We start from the raw sequence: 21,470 nt of genomic DNA, 5'->3' as shown, positions 1-21,470 counted from the left end.
TACAGGTCCCCATCCCCAGAACCTTAGGGCCCACAGTGAGTCATCCCATCTGAGCCAGGGGTGCTAACAGAGCAACTTAGAACTCGGAGCAAACACACCGATTTAAAAAGGCTGAGTCTGAGGGTGCAGCCTCTCCTCCCCACCAATAGAACTAGCCTGAAATCACTGCCAAACTGGCCCCAGAGTGCAGCCCTACCGATGCAGCAGAAGCTCTAGATGCTGTTAAAATGAGGGTCTCCCCAGAGCCCTGGGAAGGTTCTGGCACCATTCAGAGCCAGGCACCAGGCAGTTCTGTTACTGGCCATTAGGGGATGCTCAGTCATCAGCTTTCTCTCCTTTCCAGAAAAAGGTTTTCCAAGAGCAAGAACATTCTCTAGACTGGTGGGGGGTAGTAAGTGTCTTACAGCACAATAAAAATATTATGTAGCCACAAAAAATGCTGAGAAGGACCTATATTTATTATTACGAATGGACTACAATTGTTGAGTGGGAAAAAAAAGGCAGTTATGGAACAGAATGAGGATGTGTTACTTTTATGAGAAAAAGAAAATGGGCTGCTTTCATGTCACATAGAATGGCATACATTTAGTATACCCTGTGATGGTTTTAATGAGGCCTCTAGGAAGACAGGAGAACAAGCAATTACAGCTATGTTCACATCAAGGTTCAGCCTCTGGAATAAACAGCAGTGCTGTACACACCCCGCATCCCACCCTGGGGCTGGCTCAGTCCTCAGGTGGGCTGGGAATTAAGGGCAGTTGGGACTTACACAATTATGTATAAGGCGAACTGGGACCAAAATCCAGCTCTCCGTCTCCTATTTTCCCTGCTAAGTCACATGCTCCTCCTAAGAAGAACAAGTTTGCCAAACTTCTTTAAAAAGGAGCAGTTCGCTCCAAGTATGCAGCTAGAAGCACGGGGCAGAAGCGTGAGAAAGAGCTGGCAGGGTGCCTGGGCGCCTGGGAAGGGCAGGCATCTGAACGCAGGAGGGCGGGTACTGACCAGGCAGCAAGGCCAGAGCATAGAACGATGCCTCTTGGACTTCAGCTACTGGTGGGCTCTCTTGATTCTGGTGTACTTGTGCACCACCCACCACAGGCCCTATGCTGCCCCTCCCGGTTTCTCCGAAATCCGCTCAGTCCTTAACTCCATGCTCAGCAATGTTACCTGTGAAGTCAGTCAGGGATTCTACCTTTTTCTGATTTACGTGATAATAACTGCATAACTATTACAGAAGTAGTCTGTATTCAATGTCACCTAAAAGAACGCTGTGCACCAGCATTGGCCCAGTCCCTCCCAGGTTCTTCCCAGCACACAAAGGTCACAGCTGCTCACACCCCCGCAGCACCCTGGACATGCCAGGATCAGTTCCGGGTGACCTCGGCCCCTCCCAGACGGTAAACACCCTGCCAGGAAGGACTAAGCTGCCCCAGGGCCTGGGCCACTCCTGAGGAGAGGTGGGCCTCTAATGAAAGCTGTGCGTGGCCTCGGTGGCACAGAGTGAGGAGAGAGGTGAGCCCCGCATCACCCCTCCACCCACCCCACCAACCTGTCAGCACCCCCACACACAGCCTCCCCCTACCCCCACAGGTCCTGGTTATAGCTCTCACTCACCTGGCCCTTCCATCCCGCAGTCACCCACTTACCCTGCCCCAGCCCAGCACGGCCAAGGGGAGTAGAGCCCAAAGAGGCTGAGACATTGTCTCTGCTATTAAGGAACTCAGAACTTGTGCAACAGCAAGTAGGGTAAATGTGATGGTGTTTGAGTGGCACAGAGAGATAGAGACAAAAGAGATAAGGAGGTAGTGGGAGAGAGATAAACATCCCACAAATGGCCATCCGACATCTGCCCAGGGACCTGCCCTGTGGTTACGCTGCACAGAGCTGGAAGACACAGCCAGTGACACGGACAAGCCATGGCCAGTACTTCATCTTGTCCTCTGTGCTCCGTCTTCCTGACTACCCTGCCAGTCCTCTCCTGCAGCCACACTTCAGATACTACCTGGGCACCTCTGCAGCCCCCTCACTAATAGGCTTGGCTTCTCTTTCTCAACCTCAGAGGAAGGCTGCACCCCCCTGCTCGCCCTCCTGCCCTCTGAATGCCCCCACACTCCCATCCCTCCACCCTATTCATAGCCGTGGTGCGGGTGGGCAGCCCAGGCAGGGCCTAGGACAGGTGTAGGGGATTGGGTGACAGACAGATGAGCCGAGACAGCCAGCCGCAGCCCAGGAGCGGGGGCTGGAGGGGCTCAGATCCATTGTCATGTGCTGGTATGTGCCTGGGAGAAATGTCAGGGCCTGAAGGGAGCAGCAGGCTGGGATGGGGGCCGGTCTGGGGCACTCTCCACCCTCCGAGGCCTCAGCTCACCCTCTGCCCAGAACTTTCAGTTTGCAGACTGGTGTTAACAACCATCAGTGATCCAAGAGCTCCCTCTCCCCTGTCCCACAGACAGATGGCCCCGGCTGGTCCCACATGTTGTGGGGAAGGAAGGAGCAACTTCAGCTCCTCAGTCCCTTCCCCAGACCCTACATGTCATATGCAACAGAGCATGGCCTCACAACTCGACTCCTCCTGCACCCTGAGGCCAGTTCCTGCTGGAAATGATCTGTCCTGGCAGCCATGAGCCTAGGAACCACAACCACCATCCCAAAGAAAGAACAGTAACTTTCGGGGCGGGGGGAGGCAGCTAAGAGGACAAAGTCCTCCTCCCACTCTAAGAGGGCCCTGGTCAACTCCCTAGCATGCACAACCTGGGCTGGGCCAAGAATACTGCTGGCTGGAAAAGAAAGGAAGGCTTCAGGGGAGGTGGCTCTGTTTCCTTGTCTGCACTGCTCTCCTTTCTAATTGTGTGTGGCCCGCCTCACAAGAGTTGTTGGCAGGAGAGGGAGTGGCCACACCAGGGTGCAGGAGAAGAGGGTTCCAGATGGCAGGAACACCAGAGCTGGCTATGAGGACCCCATGGCTGACGAAAACTCTCATGCTTAGCAAACAGGAGCATTTCTTTTTCCCCCATCACAGATTTGTACTTCCCTGGTGCCTTAACCCTCCCCACACAGGAGGGACCAGATGACTGCCAAGGAGCCCTGGCCACTGACATGCCCCCATCTCTGATTTCACCCATCCTTGCCCTGACCAAGTGTCTGGTCTTCAGAGATGACCTGGCTCTAGGGGCTCAAGCAAGGGGCAGGGGCACATGATGGTCCTCAGAGACATAGTCCCCTGCAGGCCCTCAAGAACAAAACCGCAGATTGTTCAGAGACAAGGGCCTAGAGAAGCTGAGCTTTGCTCAGGTCACAGGTCTCAAGCGGCAGAGCAGAGATGAGAGCTTCTCCACCCCAGCTGGAGCCCATTGCTGCCCTCCTGGCCTCCCCTGACACACCAGGAGGGCCCCCCTTGCAGTCCACCACACTTCCCTGTATCTGTATACTGGTTGCTGCCCCAGGACCGTGAGACCTGCTCCAGATTCTCCCACAAGGAATGTGAGTTCCTAGAAGACAAGGGCCAGCTGGGTCCACACAGGAGGGCCACGTGCATGGCCCATGAGCAAACGTAGAGGCCACATGGGGAACCCACCTGGTCAAGTTCCCCAGCACCAACTGTCCCCTCCCTTCCCTTCTGTCATCAATCCTTACTTCCAACCTCCCCGAAAACATCAAGAGGAAGGAGGGGATGTGGGCCACAAGCAAAATTGGAGAGAACATTCTAATTACCTTTCCCTACCTGCACACTCTCACCTCCTCACTTTCTGGTAGGGAACTCTGGGTTCTAGAAAACCCAAGAAGCCCAACTGCCCAACTCTACATTGGATGCACAGTTGAGTCTGCAATCCCCACACTGCCACCACCTGCTATTCCTCAGGGTCTTCCGGGTCCTTTCTTAGGTGACCCAGAGCCTTCTCCAACAGGAGCAGGGGGAGCACGGGACCCTGCATGAAGGGTACCCCTGGCACTCTGTAAGGTCAGCCAGTTCAGTGTCACAGTTCCAAGTGCACACCCTGGAGACACACTGAGTGTAAATCCTCGTGTTGCCACTAGGAACTGGGTGGCCCTCAAGTCATTTCACTCTGCTCAGTTTCCCCTCTACTGAATGAGGCTGTCCACAGAAACTGCCTTTAGGGTTGTAGCAAGCATGAAACGTGCTGATACATGCAGCGATGAACAGTGCCTGGCGTAACCTTCCACCAACTACCCTGACCTAGGTCACAACACTTATATCACAAGGACAACCAAAGGAAAAAGAGGTGCATCCTGGCTGGGGTGTCTCAAAGCCAGGCCCACACTACCTCCATGCCTCAGTTCCCCCACTTTGTGAAATAGTAGGCCTAGGATGGTCCTCATCTGGAGGGTGACTAGAACACAGAATATTATTAGAAACTAAAAGAACCCAAGAGCTGGTGAAAAAGGCCCCAGATTTGCCATCTCCCCCCACCGGCCAGAGATGCTGTTTCCACGAATGCCTCCAGCCAACCAGGCCTTCCTTCTGACCCAAAATTATAATCCAAGGTACCTGAGCCAGCGCTGAGAAAGAGTCATCATCTCCCAAAGCTCCTTCTTCCAAGTCAAGGCTAAGCCTGGACTGGCTTGGGGGTCTAAAGGAAGGAGCACTCAAGAGCGGATGCAGGCTTCCCCCAAGAGAGGCAGGAGCCTCCCTGGATGCACAGCGGGAAAGAGGAATCAGCACAGCTGGACGGGCAGGAGTGGTGCTGACAGCTACCCAAGGTAAAGCCTCTTAGTTCCTGTTCCCAGGTCCAGGGCTGACAGGGAGAGTATAGAGAAAAGAGGGGAAGTGAAGGGGGTTACACACATCACCCCCTACAGCTGAGGTCCCGAGGAGACCTGACCTATACTAGTACAGCCTGCTCCTCACCTCCAGGCTGGGCAGTTGATTTATCCAACCCAGGACAACCCTGGCCACATCTTGCCCTATTCAAAAACCTTCAGTGAGGGACACCTGGGTGGCTCAGTGTTTGAGCGTCTGCCTTTGGCTCAGGGTGTGGTCCCAGAGTCCCAGGCACCCCACAGGGAGCCTGCTTCTCCCTCTGCCTGTGTCTCTGCCTCTCTCTCTGTGTCTTTCATGAATAAATCAATTTAAAAAAAAAAAAACCTATCTCTGTGTCTGTTATGAATAAATAAATAAAATCTTAAAAAAAAAAAAAAAAACTCCAGAAGCCCCCATGACTTTGAGGACAGAAGCCCTGCACTGTGTATAGAGACAGCTGGAGAGGAGACAGATCTCCAATGATTTTAAGAAGCTGCTGGACCAGCCCTGGATAGTCTACCTCCAGACTTACTTTACATGAAAGAAAAATAAACTAATTATTTATGCCACTGTTGTACTGGGTTTTACATAATATGTACTCAGATACACTCAATCAACTCAGAAGAATTAAAAGATAAAGTTAAGGAAATCTCCAAGAAAATAAGGTGGAAAATCAAGAAACTGTAAAAATCATAGAGGGTAAATTCAGGATATGGTTTCTTGGATAAGAACACAGAGCCAGGGGTACCAGGGTGGCTCAGCAGTTAAATAAACATCTACCTTTGGTTCAGGTCATGATCCTGGGGTCCAAGACTGAGTCCCACATCGGGCTCCCCACAGGGAGCCTGCTTCTCCCTCTGCCTATGTCTTTGCCTCTCTCTCTCTCTCTCATGAATAAATAAAATCTTTTTTTTTTTTAAGTATTTTTTTTAATTATTTATTTACGATAGTCACACAGAGAGAGAGAGAGGCAGAGACGCAGGCAGAGGGAGAAGCAGGCTCCATGCACCGGGAGCCCGACGTGGGATTCGATCCCGGGTCTCCAGGATCGCGCCCTGAGCCAAAGGCAGGCGCCAAACCGCTGCGCCACCCAGGGATCCCTGAATAAATAAAATCTTAAAAAAAAAAAAACACACACAGAGCGAACAGAGAGAAAGAAATAATATAAGTAAATTTTCCCCAAGTTGAGAAACACTAATTTCACAATTCAAAGTGCCTGGCTTAAAAAAATCAGAAAGTAAAAACACACATATCCCAAAGTTCCTCTATCTGAAACTTAACATAAGAGATAGAAAGGAAATGCAAATTTTTCAGAGATAAAAAACAAAATCTAGGGACACTTGGGTGGCTCAGCAATTGAGCATCTGCCTTCGGCTCAGGGTGTGATCCTGGGGTCTGGGATCAAGTCCCATATCAGGCTTCCCTCAGGGAGCCTGCTTCTCCCTCTGCCTATGTCTCTGTCTCTATCTCTTTCTCTTTGTGTGGGTCTCTCATGAATAAATAAATTAATCTTAAAAAACAACAACAACCAAACCAAAAAAAACCCCAAGTGACATAACAAAGGATAGAGAATTAAAATGGAATCAGACTACTCGTGTTTGAAGACAATGGAGCAACGCACTGAAGAATGATTCTTGAAAATCATCTCTGGGAAAATATTTGTGACATAGATTCTATACCCAGTCTAACTATCAACCAAGCACAAAACAATAGGCATTCAACCAGGCAAAGACTTGAACATTTATCACACATTTTTCCTTAGGGAGGTACTAGAGAATGTTTTCCTGCAAGATAAGCAGGGACACTAGAGAGAAGTAGAGATCTAGAAAACCATAGATTCCATACAGGAGGAAGAGTAAATGCAGTGTCCAGGTGACATCCACACAGCAGGTCAAGAACAACCAGTTCAGACTGAAGCAGCACAGAGGCACCTGGGAGAAGAATCTCCAGGAGAGAGGGGGACCTGATGAATGATTTGCCTCTTAGTATTAATTCATTATATAACTATTAATATTCATTGATTTAAAATAAGATAAAGTAAAAGAAAATATTACCTATTTTTCATCCTGGGTTGGATAAAACCCAGACTCTATATGACGAGGAGTCCCTTCAGGATCGGAGTCCCTTTACCAGTTTTTTTTTTTTTTTATATTTTATTTATTTATTCATGAGAGACACAGAGAGAGAGAGGCAGAGACACAGGCAGAGGGAGAAGCAGGCTCCATGCATCAAGTCCGACGTGGGACTTGATCCCGGGTCTCCAGGATCACGCCCTGGGCCAAAGGCGGCGCTATACCACTGGGCCACTGGGTCTGCTCCAGTTTTACTTTCACACACCTGTGCCCATGCCTTTCCCCTCCGGAGCCCATGGTCCTTACACTTGTGCCAGGCTGTAGAGCCTTTCCCAGGCTCTGCTGGATGGATCTTGCCCATCCCTATAGGTCGAGTCCAATCCCATTCTGCTCCCGCAACAAGCCTGCAGCACCTTAAAGCTCATGAACTCCAAGTCGTAGTCCCAGCACTGCCTCTTCTGGATACAGCCTGGCCCAAAGGTTTGATGTGGGCAGCCAGGATGGAGGGTCCCAGCCAGGGGCCCGAAAGCCACCTGGAATTACATGTAATGTGCTCTGAAAACTGATCAAAGGCTGTGTGTCAGAGGGATTTCCTGTATGTCCCCACTGCTGGTTTAGTGTGTACTTGTCTGCCTCCCCACCCTGCACCCCTTTTCTGTGTGTACTGGGCCCCTGGAAGGTAAGCTCCCAGAGCATGTACCTGCTCATCTTAGAGGTGGTGTTGCAAAAGCAGGGAGCTCTCCTCACACAGCACCTGTCCCAGGGTGAGGCAGGGAAGGCACCAGAGGCTCAGGCTATAGGCTGAGCTGGGTGAGATGGGTAGGTGTTTCTCTTGGGGTGAGCTATCCTAATCCTCCAGCCCACTTCTCCAAGCCCTGCCCAACCCAACAGCTGCCCTGCTCCACCCCTGAAATGAATTCAGGACTTGGAATTCAGAGAGTTCATGTTGGCTCTTCACCTACCCCTCCCTCAGAGTCCCCTGAGGTCTCTTCCCAGTACGACAGCCCCCTTGTGGCTGCACTTTTTGCCTGGACTTGCCTGCCATTACAACCTCTCAGAAAAGTACCTGATTCTGCATGCTCAGTCCTCCAGCACCACTGCCTCCTCCTGTATCAGCCTCCTACCACCGAGTGGCCAGTGTGCATTTGCGCTGCCCTTTGCAGTAGCCCCACCTTCCCAGGTTTCCACTCATGAAAAGGGCACCTGGTGCCCACTCTTCCTCCTTTCTCCTCATTATCATCAATGTCCTAGAGATTGGAAGGAAGGGTTTATCAAAGGGCTTACCCAGAATTTCACCAGAAAAAAGGCATTAGAAGGTCCCCGTTCAAAGAGTTCCTTGAGTCCTCCCTTCTTCTCTGGGAATTTGTCATAGATCTGGCGGATGTCCACAGCTTCGAGGTAGGGGTCACTGTAGCTTGGGCTGGACTGGCCAATGTGCACGAACAGGTGCTTGTTGTACTGTGGAGAGAAGAGCTGGATTGAGGGACAGGTGCAAGGGAACAGGGCAGATGGAGAAGACCAGAGCTCAGATCACAGCCATACGACCTGGAGCAAGGAATGACTTCACCTCTCCAGGCCTGTTTTCCCAACTGGAATAATGGAGACAGTAAAAGGACCCAATGTCAAGCAAAGTTAACAGGTATGGAACATCCAGGGTGGTGTGTGCACCTAATAGATACTCATTAAATGGTAGGTATTGGGGTCACTCTTAGTCCTGGCTGGGTCAGTGAATATCCGTAGGCAAGTCATTTTCTACCTTTGGGCCTCTCTTATCTCATCTGGGATGTCAGACCATTGACCTAGATAAGGTGTTTTCAAACTATGCTCCACCCCGCAGATGGGGGCTGGGCTACCTCTGGCTACAACCAAAGTAAGTCTACTTCTTTTGTTGTACGCACCAGGCTTCTGAGTAAGAGTCTGATTAATGGTTCCTCAGCTGAAAAAACAAGTTTGAAAACGGCAAAGTGAAATGGCCTATGAAGTCCCCCGGACCCAGGCTCCTCTAGCATCTCCTCCTCTGACCTTTGCAGGTGACGCTGGTCACTCAGGACATGGGACACTGAAGGGGACAGGGTGGGGCGGGGCCCCACTCTCAGCTGGCATCACAAGGATGTAGGTCAGACCCAGGAGGCTCCTCAGAGCCACAGGGGAAAGGATGGATTAGTGAGGGGGTGGTGGGCACTGGGTGGGAAGAATTCAGGTCAGGGAGAGTGTAGCACAGGGAAAGGCCAAGAGAACTGGGATGGACAAAGAAACCTGGGGAGGGCTTTAGGGTGGAAGCATCACTGTGCCAGGGGAGAAGGGGAAGAGGAGAGGCTGCATGAGGAAAGAAGAGGGAGGGGTTGAAGAAGAAAAGGAAAGGGGAGGGAGGGCCAGAGGAAGGGAAGACTGGGAAGAGCAAGAGATCTAGGTGAAACCCAAAAGTGGAGGGGGGCAGAAGGCCAGGGCAGGAAGTCAGAAGCAGGTGGGAGAAGAGTTGGAGAAGACACAGGAGCAGGAGCCTCCAGAAACAGGAACAGGTAAGAGACCTGGCCAGACCCAGGCCAGGACCTACCGTATCAGGGTCCTGCTGCTGCTCCAGGAAGGCAGAGAACTCCAACATCCAGAGCTTGGAGCTGGCCACACTGCGGCCCTGCCACGGGGGTGCTGGGGGCGCTGAGGGCGACGGGGTGGGTCCTGCAGGAGACTCAAACCCTGCATACAGCAGGAGAGGCACATGGGGAGCAGTCCACATATGGCCTCCCTGCCAACAGCCTCTGAGAGGATCCCAGGCCCAGCAGTGAGACCCCGAGCTGGCGAGGGGATCTCTTGCCTCCCATAAATAGGCCTCCCAACAGGGGCGGTGGAAGGGAGCGCTTGGCCTAGTATAAGCCAGTCCCCTCGGGCCCCTGGAAATAACTGCACTCAAGGGAAAATGGATACCGGGTGGGGGGCCAGGATGCCTGCTGGACTGAGGGCTTCCTGAGCAGCACTGCTAGGTTCTTGTCGAGGAGCTTGGAGTCCAGTCAGAGATAACCAGACACAGAGACTGCTACAGTGATATAAGCCCTGTGAGCACAGGAAGTCTCCTGATCTGTTCACTGCTGTCCCTCCAGCCCCCAGAACAGTGCCTGGCTCAGAATGGACCCCACACACAGGCTCGCCAGGAAAGGAAGTAGTGACCATGGTAAGAATGGACTCGGGGTGGTCAGGGAAGGCGTCCCCCAGGAAGGCGATGCTTGAAGGAAGTAGCAAGTACAAGCAGGAGGCAAGGGGTGAAGACAGGAAAAGGGTGCTGGAAGCAGAGGACAAGGCAGAGGCAAAGGTAGGGGGGCTGTGAGAAGCTCGGCCATCTAGAAGCTAGGTGTTCAGGGGAGCTGCCGAGCAGGTGGGTCTGCAGCCGTGGCAGGAAACAAAGTGAAAGAGATGGGCCTGGAGCAGGCTGGGCTAAGCAGCATGAATTTGAGCCTGCGTGTTTGGGAATGAAAGAGGACTGCTGGCAGAGCAGTGAAATGTTCAGACCTGCATTTCTGGAAGGTCCTACCCAATGTGAAGGAAGGAGCAAGCAAGAGAAAGGCTGTCAGAAGCACAGTCCTGGAGATGTCTTCCCAGAGGAAATATGAAGAAGGTGTGAATGAAAGCAGTGTCATGGAAGGAAGAGTAAGGGACAGAGGAGGCACATGAAGGGAGCCAAACCCCAGGCCCTGGTGCCTGACGGGATGACAGCAGTGAGGCACAAGGCCAGAAGCCTGCAGGCCAGGCAGGAGAGGGAGGCTGGGGAACTCAGGAGCGTGATAGGAAGGAGATGGAGAAGAAACAGGGGGGCAGAGGACCATGCTGGACATAATAGCCTGTGTTGAACACACCCGCTGAATGACTCACTCACTGTCTAAGCACCGCTCACCCAGGAAGTGCCATGTGCCAGACACAACAGGACATATGGAAGACACAGACCAGCCAGTCACAGACACTGCCCCCTCAAGCCCAGCCCCTAGCAATGAAGAGTGTCAAGTGCTAGGTGGGGGTGCAGAGTGCTCAGGGCACCTGAACTGGGCAGGTGGAGGTGCAGGGAAGCTTGCAGGAGAGGAAGCCCAAGCCATAGCCCTAAGGCAGGGCGGGGTGGTGCAGGGCGGGAGCAGGGAGAGGAAAGAAGCTGAGTGACCAAGGAGGGCCACGCAAGTCCTATGACAGAGTTTAGATCATACCCAGAGGGCACCAGGGAGTCAGGAAAAGATTTTAAGCCCAGGAACCACAGGGTGCAACTGCTGCTTTATAAAGGTCACTGGGATGAGCCACAGGGTAGAGGGGAGGCAAGATAAAACAAGGAGAGGGCAGGTTAGGAGGCTGCTGCAATAATCCAGGCAAGAGTAGGAAGGCCTGAACAAGATGGAGGCCTGTGAGAGGCGGCCACAGACAGGAGGGTGGATTCCTGGGGACTGGGAGAAAGCAGCAACCAAGGCCTCAGGCAGGGGGGTGTGCTGCTCTGGGAAAAGGACAAGCCAGGCCAGTCGGCAGAGGCAAAGAGTCAGAAAAGTTAAGGTTAAGGATGGTTAAGGGTGAAGACCCTGCAGAGAGGAAGGAGATGGGAGACCCTCATGAGAAAGACGCAAGGACAGGGCAGGTCACTGTGGGCCAGGACAGACTCCTGTGCTTGCCATGCGGGCCCACCCACACTCCAGGCCTCTGCCAGGAGTGCTCCCTCTGCTCACAAGCAGCACCATGCTAGAAAACCACTCTCTCCTTGGACCTCCTGTTTTGAAGGGGAGGATTATAGTGTCACCAAGAGGGAGGCCATCTCAGGAGTGGCACACGAGGGGCGCAGGTGGAACAGCCGCCCTGGGGCATAAGCCCCACCCTGTGAACCCCTGAAAGCCCTGAGCCCAGACTGGGGAGCATGTCAGGCAACGAGGGGCTCGGTGTTCGGCAGAGGTGTGCATGATAGGGGCAAGCAATGGGGTGGAGCCAGGAGCCTGGGACATATGGTCTGAGCACATGCCAGGGCAGCACCCAAGCGGGTCATAAGATGTCCAGCTGTCGGGGGGCCTGGGACCTGGGGGGGGCAAGAGCTGCAGGCATGCGAGGTACAAAGGAGCCATGCACTTCTGACCCACCTGGCAGAGGCAGTGAAGGCTGGACAGTGTAGGTTTGTTGAGAGAAAGGTTTCACACTGTAGGAGACAGGAGACAGGAAGTGTAAGCCTTACAGCAGGTGGTAGCCCAGGAGCCTCCAGCAATGTGCAACGCTCCTGTGTGGCTGGGGGTCTGGCCATCAGTGGCCTTGGTGGGCTCTGGCCACCTGCTCCTTCCCCTGCCAAGTCCATCAGGTTTCATGGATGACCCACAAAAGCAGTGTGCCTATTGGAAAAATCCACCCCTCCTTCTTTTCCTTCCCTTCCCGGCCAACCAGAGCGGCCAGCCAGAGGCTGGCTTCCTAGCCTCCCTCCCTTTGGGTCTCAAACTCTGGCCCTGCTCTACCCCAGACAGACTAGAGTTTTGGCAGATACCAAACTCCCACGGTGTCCACATTGCCGACTGAGTTGTTGCCTGCAAGTAGGAGAGCCAAATCCCAAAGCTCTAGCCCCTCCTGGAAGGCTGACTGCACATTGCAGCCCTGTCCCAGACTGGGAGCCAGGCTCCACAGCCCAAGTTTATGCTCCAGCTCAGTTCTGAGAGCAACGGGTAGCAGGCCATACTCACTCATGGGATGTTCCGGCTTGGCCCGGCAAAGCTCCTTGCCAAAACTGAGGAGGCAAAAAGCACAGAGTCAGCAGAGCCCCATGCACATGGGCAATGGTGTGGGGAGGCCAGGCAGGAGCCTCAGCTGGAAGGCAGGGCTAGGGGGCTGGACCGGTGGGAGTAAGGAGACAGTTAGTGCTTCTATCCAGGACTATCCAGGCTTGAGTGGTGTCCCAAAATGTGTCGCGAGGAGCTCTAGTCTCTGGACATGCTCTGCTGAAAAGGTGCTCCTCAGGAGAAACCCCAGGTTTGGAATCCTGGCAGCTATATTCCTCCCTTAGAAGCCCACAACACACAGCAGCCTCAACAGTCCCAGAGTCGAGAAACCTATTTAGCTCTAGGTGTCCCAAGCTCCCTTGCAAACAGCATCACTCTGTGTCCTGTGTAATATCCTGATGGGTTAGCAATCTCTGAATCACACTGCCCATCACTGCCCTCTCCCCGCACACCTAGGGCAGTGCTACAGGTGCATTATGAAGATCCACTTAGTCCCTACGACCAAGAGAAGCCTGTGAGGATACAGCCCTGGAAAGGAAGAGCCTCTCTAGACCATTCTGAAAGTGTGAGCTAGCTGGCCAGGGGTAAGAAATGTACAACACAAACAAGAGTCTGAACACGGACTGTCTGAGGCGACAGAGAATGGCGCTGAGTGCGTGAGGGCTGCGGGGGCAGGACCGAGATGGGGGCTGCTCCAGGGCACAAGGCAGCTGCACCTCAGCCCTTCATCTGTCAATCAGGCCAACTCTGGAGGGCTACTCGGTAGGTCTATTCCTGGGGGAAGTTCTGCCCCTTGTGGAAGGTCTGCTGTGTCACAGGCAAGGCCCCTGAGAAGCCAGTGCCAACGCCAGCAGAGCCATGCCCTGACATGGCCCCTCGGTCCTTGGTCCCTCCTTCCCCCGCCCCACTCTCCAGGCCTGGCCAGTGCCTCTGGCTCCTAGAGAGGCGGAAGAGTGGCAAAGGAGGGGCTGGCATGGCCTCTGGCTCCAGGCAGCCCCACTTACCCCTGAGACTGCTGGGTGGCCTGGGCCCCGGGTGAGGGCCATTTTACTGTGGAAGGCTGTGGCGGAGATGGCCTGGGCGGGTGACATGGGCGCCATGCTCTGCAGGGCCTTGTCCTTAGCTGCCTGGTCCTGGGGAGACATTGGAAGGGAGGGCCTCAGTGGTGATCCCCATAAGAGGTGTGGGTGAGGCGGGGTCCAGGCTGGTGCTCGCGGAAGCTGTCCCACCACCAGTGGCCAGAGCCCTGGACAAGGTCCTGAGGGACCAGGCTCAGGCCCCTGCAGTGCTATGAATTTAATTAGTGACTGAGCACATGTCACTTAGTTCCTCTGATCAGTTTCCTCATCTGTCAAAGGGCAAAATACTTGTTCCATCTATTTTAGTAGGGCTTAAAGGGCTCGGGAAACCATCTGCCAAACTATCTCGAGGGGGCTACGTTGAGAAGGCCTTTTAGTCCTTGTTCGCTTCTACGACACTGGCAGCCGGGGGAGTACCTGACCCAGGGTTGATGATACACCAACATGCCAGAGCCTTCCTCAAATGGACAGGAGGGTCACCCTCAGTCACATGGACTGTGTGGAGGCATGGGATGGTTTCCTGGGGGTTCCACCTATCTCGGTCCCATCCCAGGAGTCTTCTCTTGCACTGGGCACCCCCTGCCTTTTACACATCAGGATTCAATACAAGCTATTCGCCCTCAGTGGGAGAAAAGCACATGTAAGCACTCACAACACTGGCAATAACAGTAACCATAATAATAATCTTTATATGTGTGGAAGCCAGTGGTTCCCATCCTGAGTGCCCCAATCCCACGGGTCTTTAAAAGGAGGAGACATAATTCAGTATTTCTGTATTCAGATTTCTGTATTTTCAAAAAGCCTAACAGAAACTATGTTTTTGTCCAAAATAAGACCACATTTATAGACTGGAATATTAAGTATTATTCAGTGTGTGTGACTTAACTGAGGCCAAAAGACTGGTGGATATGTCAACTCTGGAGCTCAGATTAGAAATTCTCTTTCTTACAGATGCAATGAAATGCCAGGACACCTGCACCCCGATGTTTAGCCAAACTGTGGAAGGAGCCTCGGTGTCCATCGAAAGATGAAGGGATAAAGAAGATGTGGTCTATGTATACAATGGAATATTCCTCAGCCATTAGAAACGACAAATACCCACCATTTGCTTCGACGTAGATGGAACTGGAGGGTATTATGCTGAGCAAAATAAGTCAATCGGAGAAGAACAAACATTATATGGTCTCATTCATTTGAGGAATATAAAAATAGTGAAAGGGAATAAAGGGGAAAGGAGAAAAAATGAGTGGGAAATATCAGAAAGGGAGACAGAACATGAGAGACTCCTAACTCTGGGAAACGAACTAGGGGTGGTGGAAGGGGAGGTGGGCGGGGGGTGGGGGTGACTGGGTGACAGGCACTGAGGTGGGCACTTGACGGGATGAGCACTAGGTGATATTCTATATGTTGGCAAATTGAACACCAATAAAAAAAAAAAAAAGAAATTCTCTTTCTGATGAGTATTTTAAAAAAATTTTTTTTAATTTTTTTATTTATTTATGATAGTCACAGAGAGAGAGAGAGAGGCAGAGACACAGGCCGAGGGAGAAGCAGGCTCCATGCACCGGGAGCCCGACGTGGGATTCGATCCCGGGTCTCCAGGATCGCGCCCTGGGCCAAAGGCAGGCGCCAAACCGCTGCGCCACCCAGGGATCCCTGATGAGTATTTTTAAATGGGAAAAATAAATTAGCCGATCTGTGGGACTTAAGTTGGTAGACCAGATCTGTCCTGAGTCACAGATAGTGAGAACTGATGGAGGCCCATGCAGCAGACAGGTGCTTCTCCAGGACAGTTTTCCTCGGCCCCCGCCATAGCCCTATGAGGGGAATACCACTGTGCAGGCATTAGGCTCTGAAAGGTCCAGGTGGTCACCCAGCATCCCTGTACCTCATGACTATGGAACCAGAACCCTAGAGGCCCTTCCATGTGCAGTCACATGTCACAAGATGGCCCACAGAAGGTCAACAACACAACCTCACTTTGATTCTGAACATCACAGCACTCCTGTGAGGCTGGCAAGACAAGTAGCATCCCCATTTTCAGCTGAAGAAACAGAAGCTCAGAGAATTTATGTGGCGCCCTCAGAGAATTTAGGGTGCTGACAGTGGTGATGGCTGGCCTGAAAGCTTGGTCTAAGTTTGCATATCAACTCAGCTCTGGTCTCTGCAGTCCCTGAGCCAGGGACAGGGGGAGAGAAGGATGTACAGTGAATTCTGACAGCACCCAGCACACACCGTGGAAGGCAGAGGAGACCACCCTGAGAGGAGTCATCCTCAAACCACTGTCCTTTTGGGGTCAACCTTACTCTCAGAGGCTCTTTGATAACCAAAGAAGAAGCTATTAGCATAAGGTGGCCTCCTCTGGAGGACACACACTGCTCAGGAGGGAAAAGCCCAACACGCCAGCCGGCCCGGGGCTCTCCTTCCAGGAGGACATGTGGGTGCAGGAGGCCGTACCCTGAGAAAGCCTGTGGACCTCTGTGGTTAACAACTGCATTATGGGGCCGGAGAGCTCCATCTACTCAATGTCAGCAACTTACGTCCCTTCCCGGATAGCTGATCTAAACAAATGACCAGGGCTCAGGAAACCACGTCCTCACCAGGGTGGAACAGGAATCAGGGGGAAGTGGGAAGGACATCATGGAGAATGACATCAGTTACCAGGTAACAAGACCAGGGAGTCACCGAATTTGGGGGCTGAAGAAGACCTCAGATACCATCTTGCTTAATTAAGCCCGTCATTTCATATTTTAAAATGAATAAAGCTTGAGCAGGGCCAGTGACTCATCCATGCTCCCACAGCACAAGGGCAGACCCAGACAGACCAAATCCCAAGTACTGGAGGATTTCTACCTAACAGAAGTCTGTCCATCAGGGAAACGAATTATGTTGGATCCCAGACCCCTCTGAGAACATGGCAAAATCCTTAGACCACTCCCCCCAGGAAAATGAATGCATCTTATTTCAGGAGCTCATGGCTCAGTGGTCTGCACAGTGGTCTCTGAAAGCTCTCCCCAACCTCTAAGTTAGAGCCTATAGACAAACGTAGCGATTCCTTGAAGCAAATGTGGGCCATACAGATGGTCCCCAAGGGAATTAAAAGTTTCCCTCGACAGCTGTAAACAGACCACTGGAAAGTCTTTTCTCCATTCTGGCCCCCTGCCAGGGTCCCAATGAGTCAGAGGCAGACCAGAGAGGAGAAGTGGGGATCATGCTGGACTCCAGGGCCAGAGGGTCTGCAGGAGTACATGTGCCTAGCCTCAGAGGAAGAGAGCAACAGCTGAGGCCCGGCCAGCTGTCCGGGGGACAAAGGAGCGAGGTGCTAGGCTGCAGCTGCAGGGGTGGGGGACAGCTGGGTTGAGTGGGCAGTGGGGTACAGCTTCCTGGGAGTTCCCACCACTTATTTGGAGCCTCTGCGTCAGGATCAGGGACAACTGGAGCCACATGGGACCTTCAAGCTCATCTAGTGCCAAGGTTTTTAACTGGGTTCTGAGCTACTTTGGGGTTTAAGAGCCACAGAGCACGAGAGGTGACTAGGAACAGGGGGTCTCTGGCCCATTATTATTCCTCATCAACCTAGCTGTGACTAGAGTAGCTCCTCTGGTAACATACTGGTTCAATATTTTGTTGGGGGAAAAAAGAAAAGAGGCCTCTACTGCTTCTTTAAAAAAGTGTGTTAACTGCTGGTCTCATCTGAGACCCCCAAATGTCAGCTCTTCTTGCCAAGCAGCTGGGCAAACTCTGCTATGAACACATCTATGACAGGGAGCTCATTCCCACCTGGTATTCATCTAGTGTCCAGGAAGCCTCAGTTCTGTGGGAAACAGACTGCCCTGAGAGGAGTCCTGACAGCAGCTGGCCCTCCACAGAGCAGTCCCTGTCAGGAGATGACCCTGTAAAGTGGGGCCGATCTGGGATGGGAAGAGAGCTGCCCATCTCAGAGAGCAGAGTGTAGGAAGGAATCCCACCAGCTTCCGCAATAATATTCATCCTACCCCCGGGGCAGTGCCGCCCAAGCCTGACCACCCTGCAAGCACAGGGGACAGTACTAAGGGCCAAGGCCTCGAGCAGGTTGTCAAGGAATGGGGTGTGGAGGGCAATCCCTCTGGGATCTGCGAGTGAGCTGTGGGGGTGGGGGGAGGCACACACTGTACAGCCTGGTGGTCTCACACACACAGCTCTGAGGTCAACTGTCATATCCTGCACAGTCAAGCAGTTATAGGCTGAATCCCACTCTTTTCAACACCAAGAAGCATGCTGGCTCTGTGTACAAACAGCCAGTCCCTGAACCCAAGGGGAAGAATTTTCCTGCTAGAAAAAGAGCCCCACTTTCTAGGAAGCTGGCCTCATCTGTGGCCTAGGTCCCCCTCCCACTGCCGCTGGTTTGTCTTACCTTTAACTTGGCCTGGATCTCGCGGGCTTTTCGACGAGCCAGCACCTGGATGTGGCTGGAGACCTGCAGCAAGGAAGAGAAGGCTGCTGTCCCCACCTCCCAGAAGGCCTGTGCTCCCCTTTTTGGCTCCCTGACCCTCCCCCACTCCAGCACCTTCAGCCCACATCTGTGGACTGAGTGAATGAAAGGCCCAGTCCATGATGGGCCCTCAGTCCTGCCACATCCAGCTAATCCAGAGTCTGGCAATAAAACAAAGTATAGTGCTGCCACTCCACTCTCTGTTCTGGTGTCCTGGAGAGGGGCGGGGAGGGGGCTGCCGACTCCCCTGGAAGGTGAGGGATCTCTTCCCAGTTGACAGCAGCAGGACAATGAACTGTCCGTGATACACACCAGAAAGAGCTAACCCCTCTAAACCAGCCCCACTGAGAACCCACCCTTGGTCCTGCAGAGGGCCTGGCCCACCATGGGAGCAGGCTGGAAGCAGGGTACCTGCCCCCGGGATCCACTCTCATCTCCCAGGGCCCACCTGCTTCCTGGTGCGGGTCTTCCCTGTCCGGAGCTTGATGTAGCGGGCAATCAGCTCATTCCGACCTACAAAGACACCAACAGCCTCTCAGCAGGAGGAGGACAAAAGGCAGGTGCAGGGGAGGATCTAAGGGATCCTTTCCCTCATCTTCTGCTCACCTTGAGTGGGGACTTGCGGTGAGGATTCTGCAGGTTCCCACCCCCCTCCTTGGATCCCAGGGATCTCCCAGCAGCAAGAGGAAACTAAGCCCTAGCTGGGGGACTGGTAACCTGAGAGCAAGGAGATGACAGGGCTGTGAGCCCCATACAAACCTGAGGCACCCTCTCAGAGGCTCCCTCTTCCCATGCTGGCCATCTCCTCCCCGCACTCTATAGCAGCCTGACAGCTGCCAATCTGTCCTGCCTCCCCAGGGCCTCCCTCCTGCACACTCAGGAGGCTACAGGAAGTGCTGGGCCTTGACACTCCCCCATGCAGCCTCCACAAATGAGCAGGACCTTATGAGATGTCTTGTGTTGTCTGTGGGCAGCAGGGGGTGTGGGAGACATTAGTGCTGAGACCCTGAGCATCCCCAGGGAGGAGGCCTGAGGCCCTGAACTCAGATCAAGAGAACCCAGGCAGACCACAACTCCAGCTCCATGGCTCTGATTAGATCAGTCAACGGGTAATATCGAGTGTGTGCCAAGGGCCCAGCCTCTGAGAGGCTGAGGCTATGTCTGAAGGACCCTGGAAACCTGTAAGGAGCTGCCCATGTCCTCTAGTGTTGTAAATGGAATTATGAAAAGAGGTTCTGTTTTCACAGAAACCACCGCCTAGCTGAGGAGAGACATGTGCCCAAGCTGCAACCCTACTGCGGGCCACGGACAGGGAACACACAGTGCCCTCAGAGCACAGGGGTCAGCTCGGGCTGGGTGGTCAGGTGAGCCTTCTGCTGGGCCCTGATGACTAGGAGGATTAGACCATAAAGAAGGGCATTGGGCTGGGGACAGGGAGGGCAAGGGGGTTGGAGAGGGAGCTGTCACCTCCCTGGCCCAGCCCCGGGGCTGGCGGGCATAGCCACCAGTCTGCCATCCTGCCGGCCCTTGCTGAGCCTAGGGGGCTGTGGCCACAAGTCAGGAGGCTGCTGTGCAGGGGGCAGGGTTGAGACAAGCGGGCTGTCCGCCACCTCGCTGTAACCAGAGAGCATGGCTGAGCCAAGCTGGCCCCCCAGGTGACCTTTCCCCACTGCCAAGGCTGAATTAAGAGGCCACCCTTGGGAGGGCTCCTCTGCCAGAAAGACGAGCCGGCCAAGGAGCACTGGACCGTCTGTGTCAGGGGAAAGAGGAGGGACAGGGATCAGACCCTGACAATATCACCTGCAGGCTGGTCTGCACCTAAACACAGATCCAGCAGCACGTCTCCTCTCCTCTCCAGGGAAATGTACTCCAGGGCAAGGTACTCCACTTTAAACGAATGTTCAAAAACAGCTCAACAGTCCTGCGCCACATCTAACTAGAAACACTCATGCTGCAGCTAGAAACGCTGTTTTCACTGGCCAGAGAGTCCAAGTGGCCACCAGTACAGGGACCACAGGCGGGTCACAGAACTGGGAGCTGGGGAACCGGGAGCTAGCCCAGAAGCTCCATAAACGAGCTATGGGACCTCAGCCAGTCCCACACCTCTGTGGACCTTCACCCAGACTTCTCTTCTTAACCAGGCCTTGTTAAGCTTCTTCCTCCAGATTACACTAACCAAATGTTCCACAGACTTAGGAAACAGACCATAGCCTGGGTTCAGTGAGAGTGCTCTGTGGCTCAGTTTCCTTTCCTGCAAAAGGAAGAGGCCCGTGTGAGTAGTCTAGCTCAGGGCCCAGCCTGGGAGTGAGGGGAAGACAGAGAGGGCTCCTGAGAGCCAGGAGGTTGATGACAGCACCAGAGGGCTCACTTTTGAGGGAGGCTGCTGCTGGGAAGGGCAGGGGACAGGCGTCTGAGTGGCCTCAGAGGCCACCCGTGCCTGGTGCTGCCTCTCTAGCCCACACCTGTGTGCAGTTACATCTTGTGTGTTAGATTCTCCACACCTCAGAGCAAGGGGTCACATCACCATTCAGGCCTGCATCTCTAAAATCCACCTGATCTGTCGAATGAATGAATGAGTGAGCCTGTCAGCCAATCTTGACAGCAGACCCTTGAGGAACATGGGTTTGAACTGTGTGGGTCCACTTACAACACAGATCATTTTCAATAAATACAGTACAGTGCCAGACACATAATTTCCCTTCCTTATGATTTTCTTAGTAACATTCTCCTTCCTCTAGCTCGCTTTATTGTAAACATACAGGACACAATACATAGGACATACAAAACATGTTAATGGACAGTTGATATTATCGTAAGGCTCTCGTCAGCAGCAGGCTATTTGTAATTAAGTTTTGGGGGAGTCAAGTTATATGTGGATTGTCACTGTGTCTGGGGGGTGGGTGGAGGTTGGTACCTCTAATGCCCATGTTGTTCAAAGGTCAAATGTATCTCCAGAATCTAGCCACCTCTCACCACCTCACCCTCCATGGTCCAAGCTCCTGTCCTGTCTGGCCTCAACTTTGACAATAACCTTCTACCTGGATCCCCTGCTCTCAGCCTATTCTTAACATGGCAGCCAAACACCTTCTAGTGGCTTCCCATCTCACTCAGACTGCTGGCGTCCAAGTCCCTACAACAGCCTGGAAGCCCACAGGTCCTACTGACTCCATCCCCAGCCTGACCCGTCTGACTTTTCATCACCTCACACTGGGTCTCCTGAGACATGCTTGGCCCACTCCCACCCAGGGGCCCTTGCATGCCGTGTTCTCAGCCCACACATGGCCCACTGCTCTCTTACCTTCCTGCTCCAACACTTCTTTTGCTCAGGTGGCACGGTGTTAGAGACAGCTTCCTGAATACTCCGCTGAAAGCTGAGGT

General features: G+C 53.2%; 1 protein-coding gene across 2 annotated transcripts in view; it reads right to left on the bottom strand.

The window, feature by feature from the left end:
- Positions 1 to 21,470, bottom strand: part of TEAD4 (TEA domain transcription factor 4) — a 64,571-nt gene that overhangs the window by 7,599 nt on the left and 35,502 nt on the right. For both annotated transcript variants that reach the window (XM_041736878.1, XM_041736875.1), the window contains exons 2-8: positions 18,541 to 18,605; positions 18,015 to 18,077; positions 13,547 to 13,675; positions 12,507 to 12,550; positions 11,922 to 11,977; positions 9,386 to 9,525; positions 8,116 to 8,289 (exon numbers count right to left, since the gene is read on the bottom strand). In XM_041736878.1, the coding sequence (XP_041592812.1) occupies positions 8,116 to 8,289; positions 9,386 to 9,525; positions 11,922 to 11,977; positions 12,507 to 12,550; positions 13,547 to 13,642 (510 nt within the window). In that variant the 5' untranslated portion in view covers positions 13,643 to 13,675; positions 18,015 to 18,077; positions 18,541 to 18,605. The remainder of the gene's footprint in view (positions 1 to 8,115; positions 8,290 to 9,385; positions 9,526 to 11,921; positions 11,978 to 12,506; positions 12,551 to 13,546; positions 13,676 to 18,014; positions 18,078 to 18,540; positions 18,606 to 21,470) is intronic.

Source organism: Vulpes lagopus, chromosome 21 (assembly GCF_018345385.1).
Source record: "Vulpes lagopus strain Blue_001 chromosome 21, ASM1834538v1, whole genome shotgun sequence".
In the NCBI taxonomy this organism is placed as follows: Eukaryota; Metazoa; Chordata; class Mammalia; order Carnivora; family Canidae; genus Vulpes; species Vulpes lagopus.
Note: the sequence above shows the minus strand (reverse complement) of the source record. Positions and strands in the feature narration are given on the sequence as shown.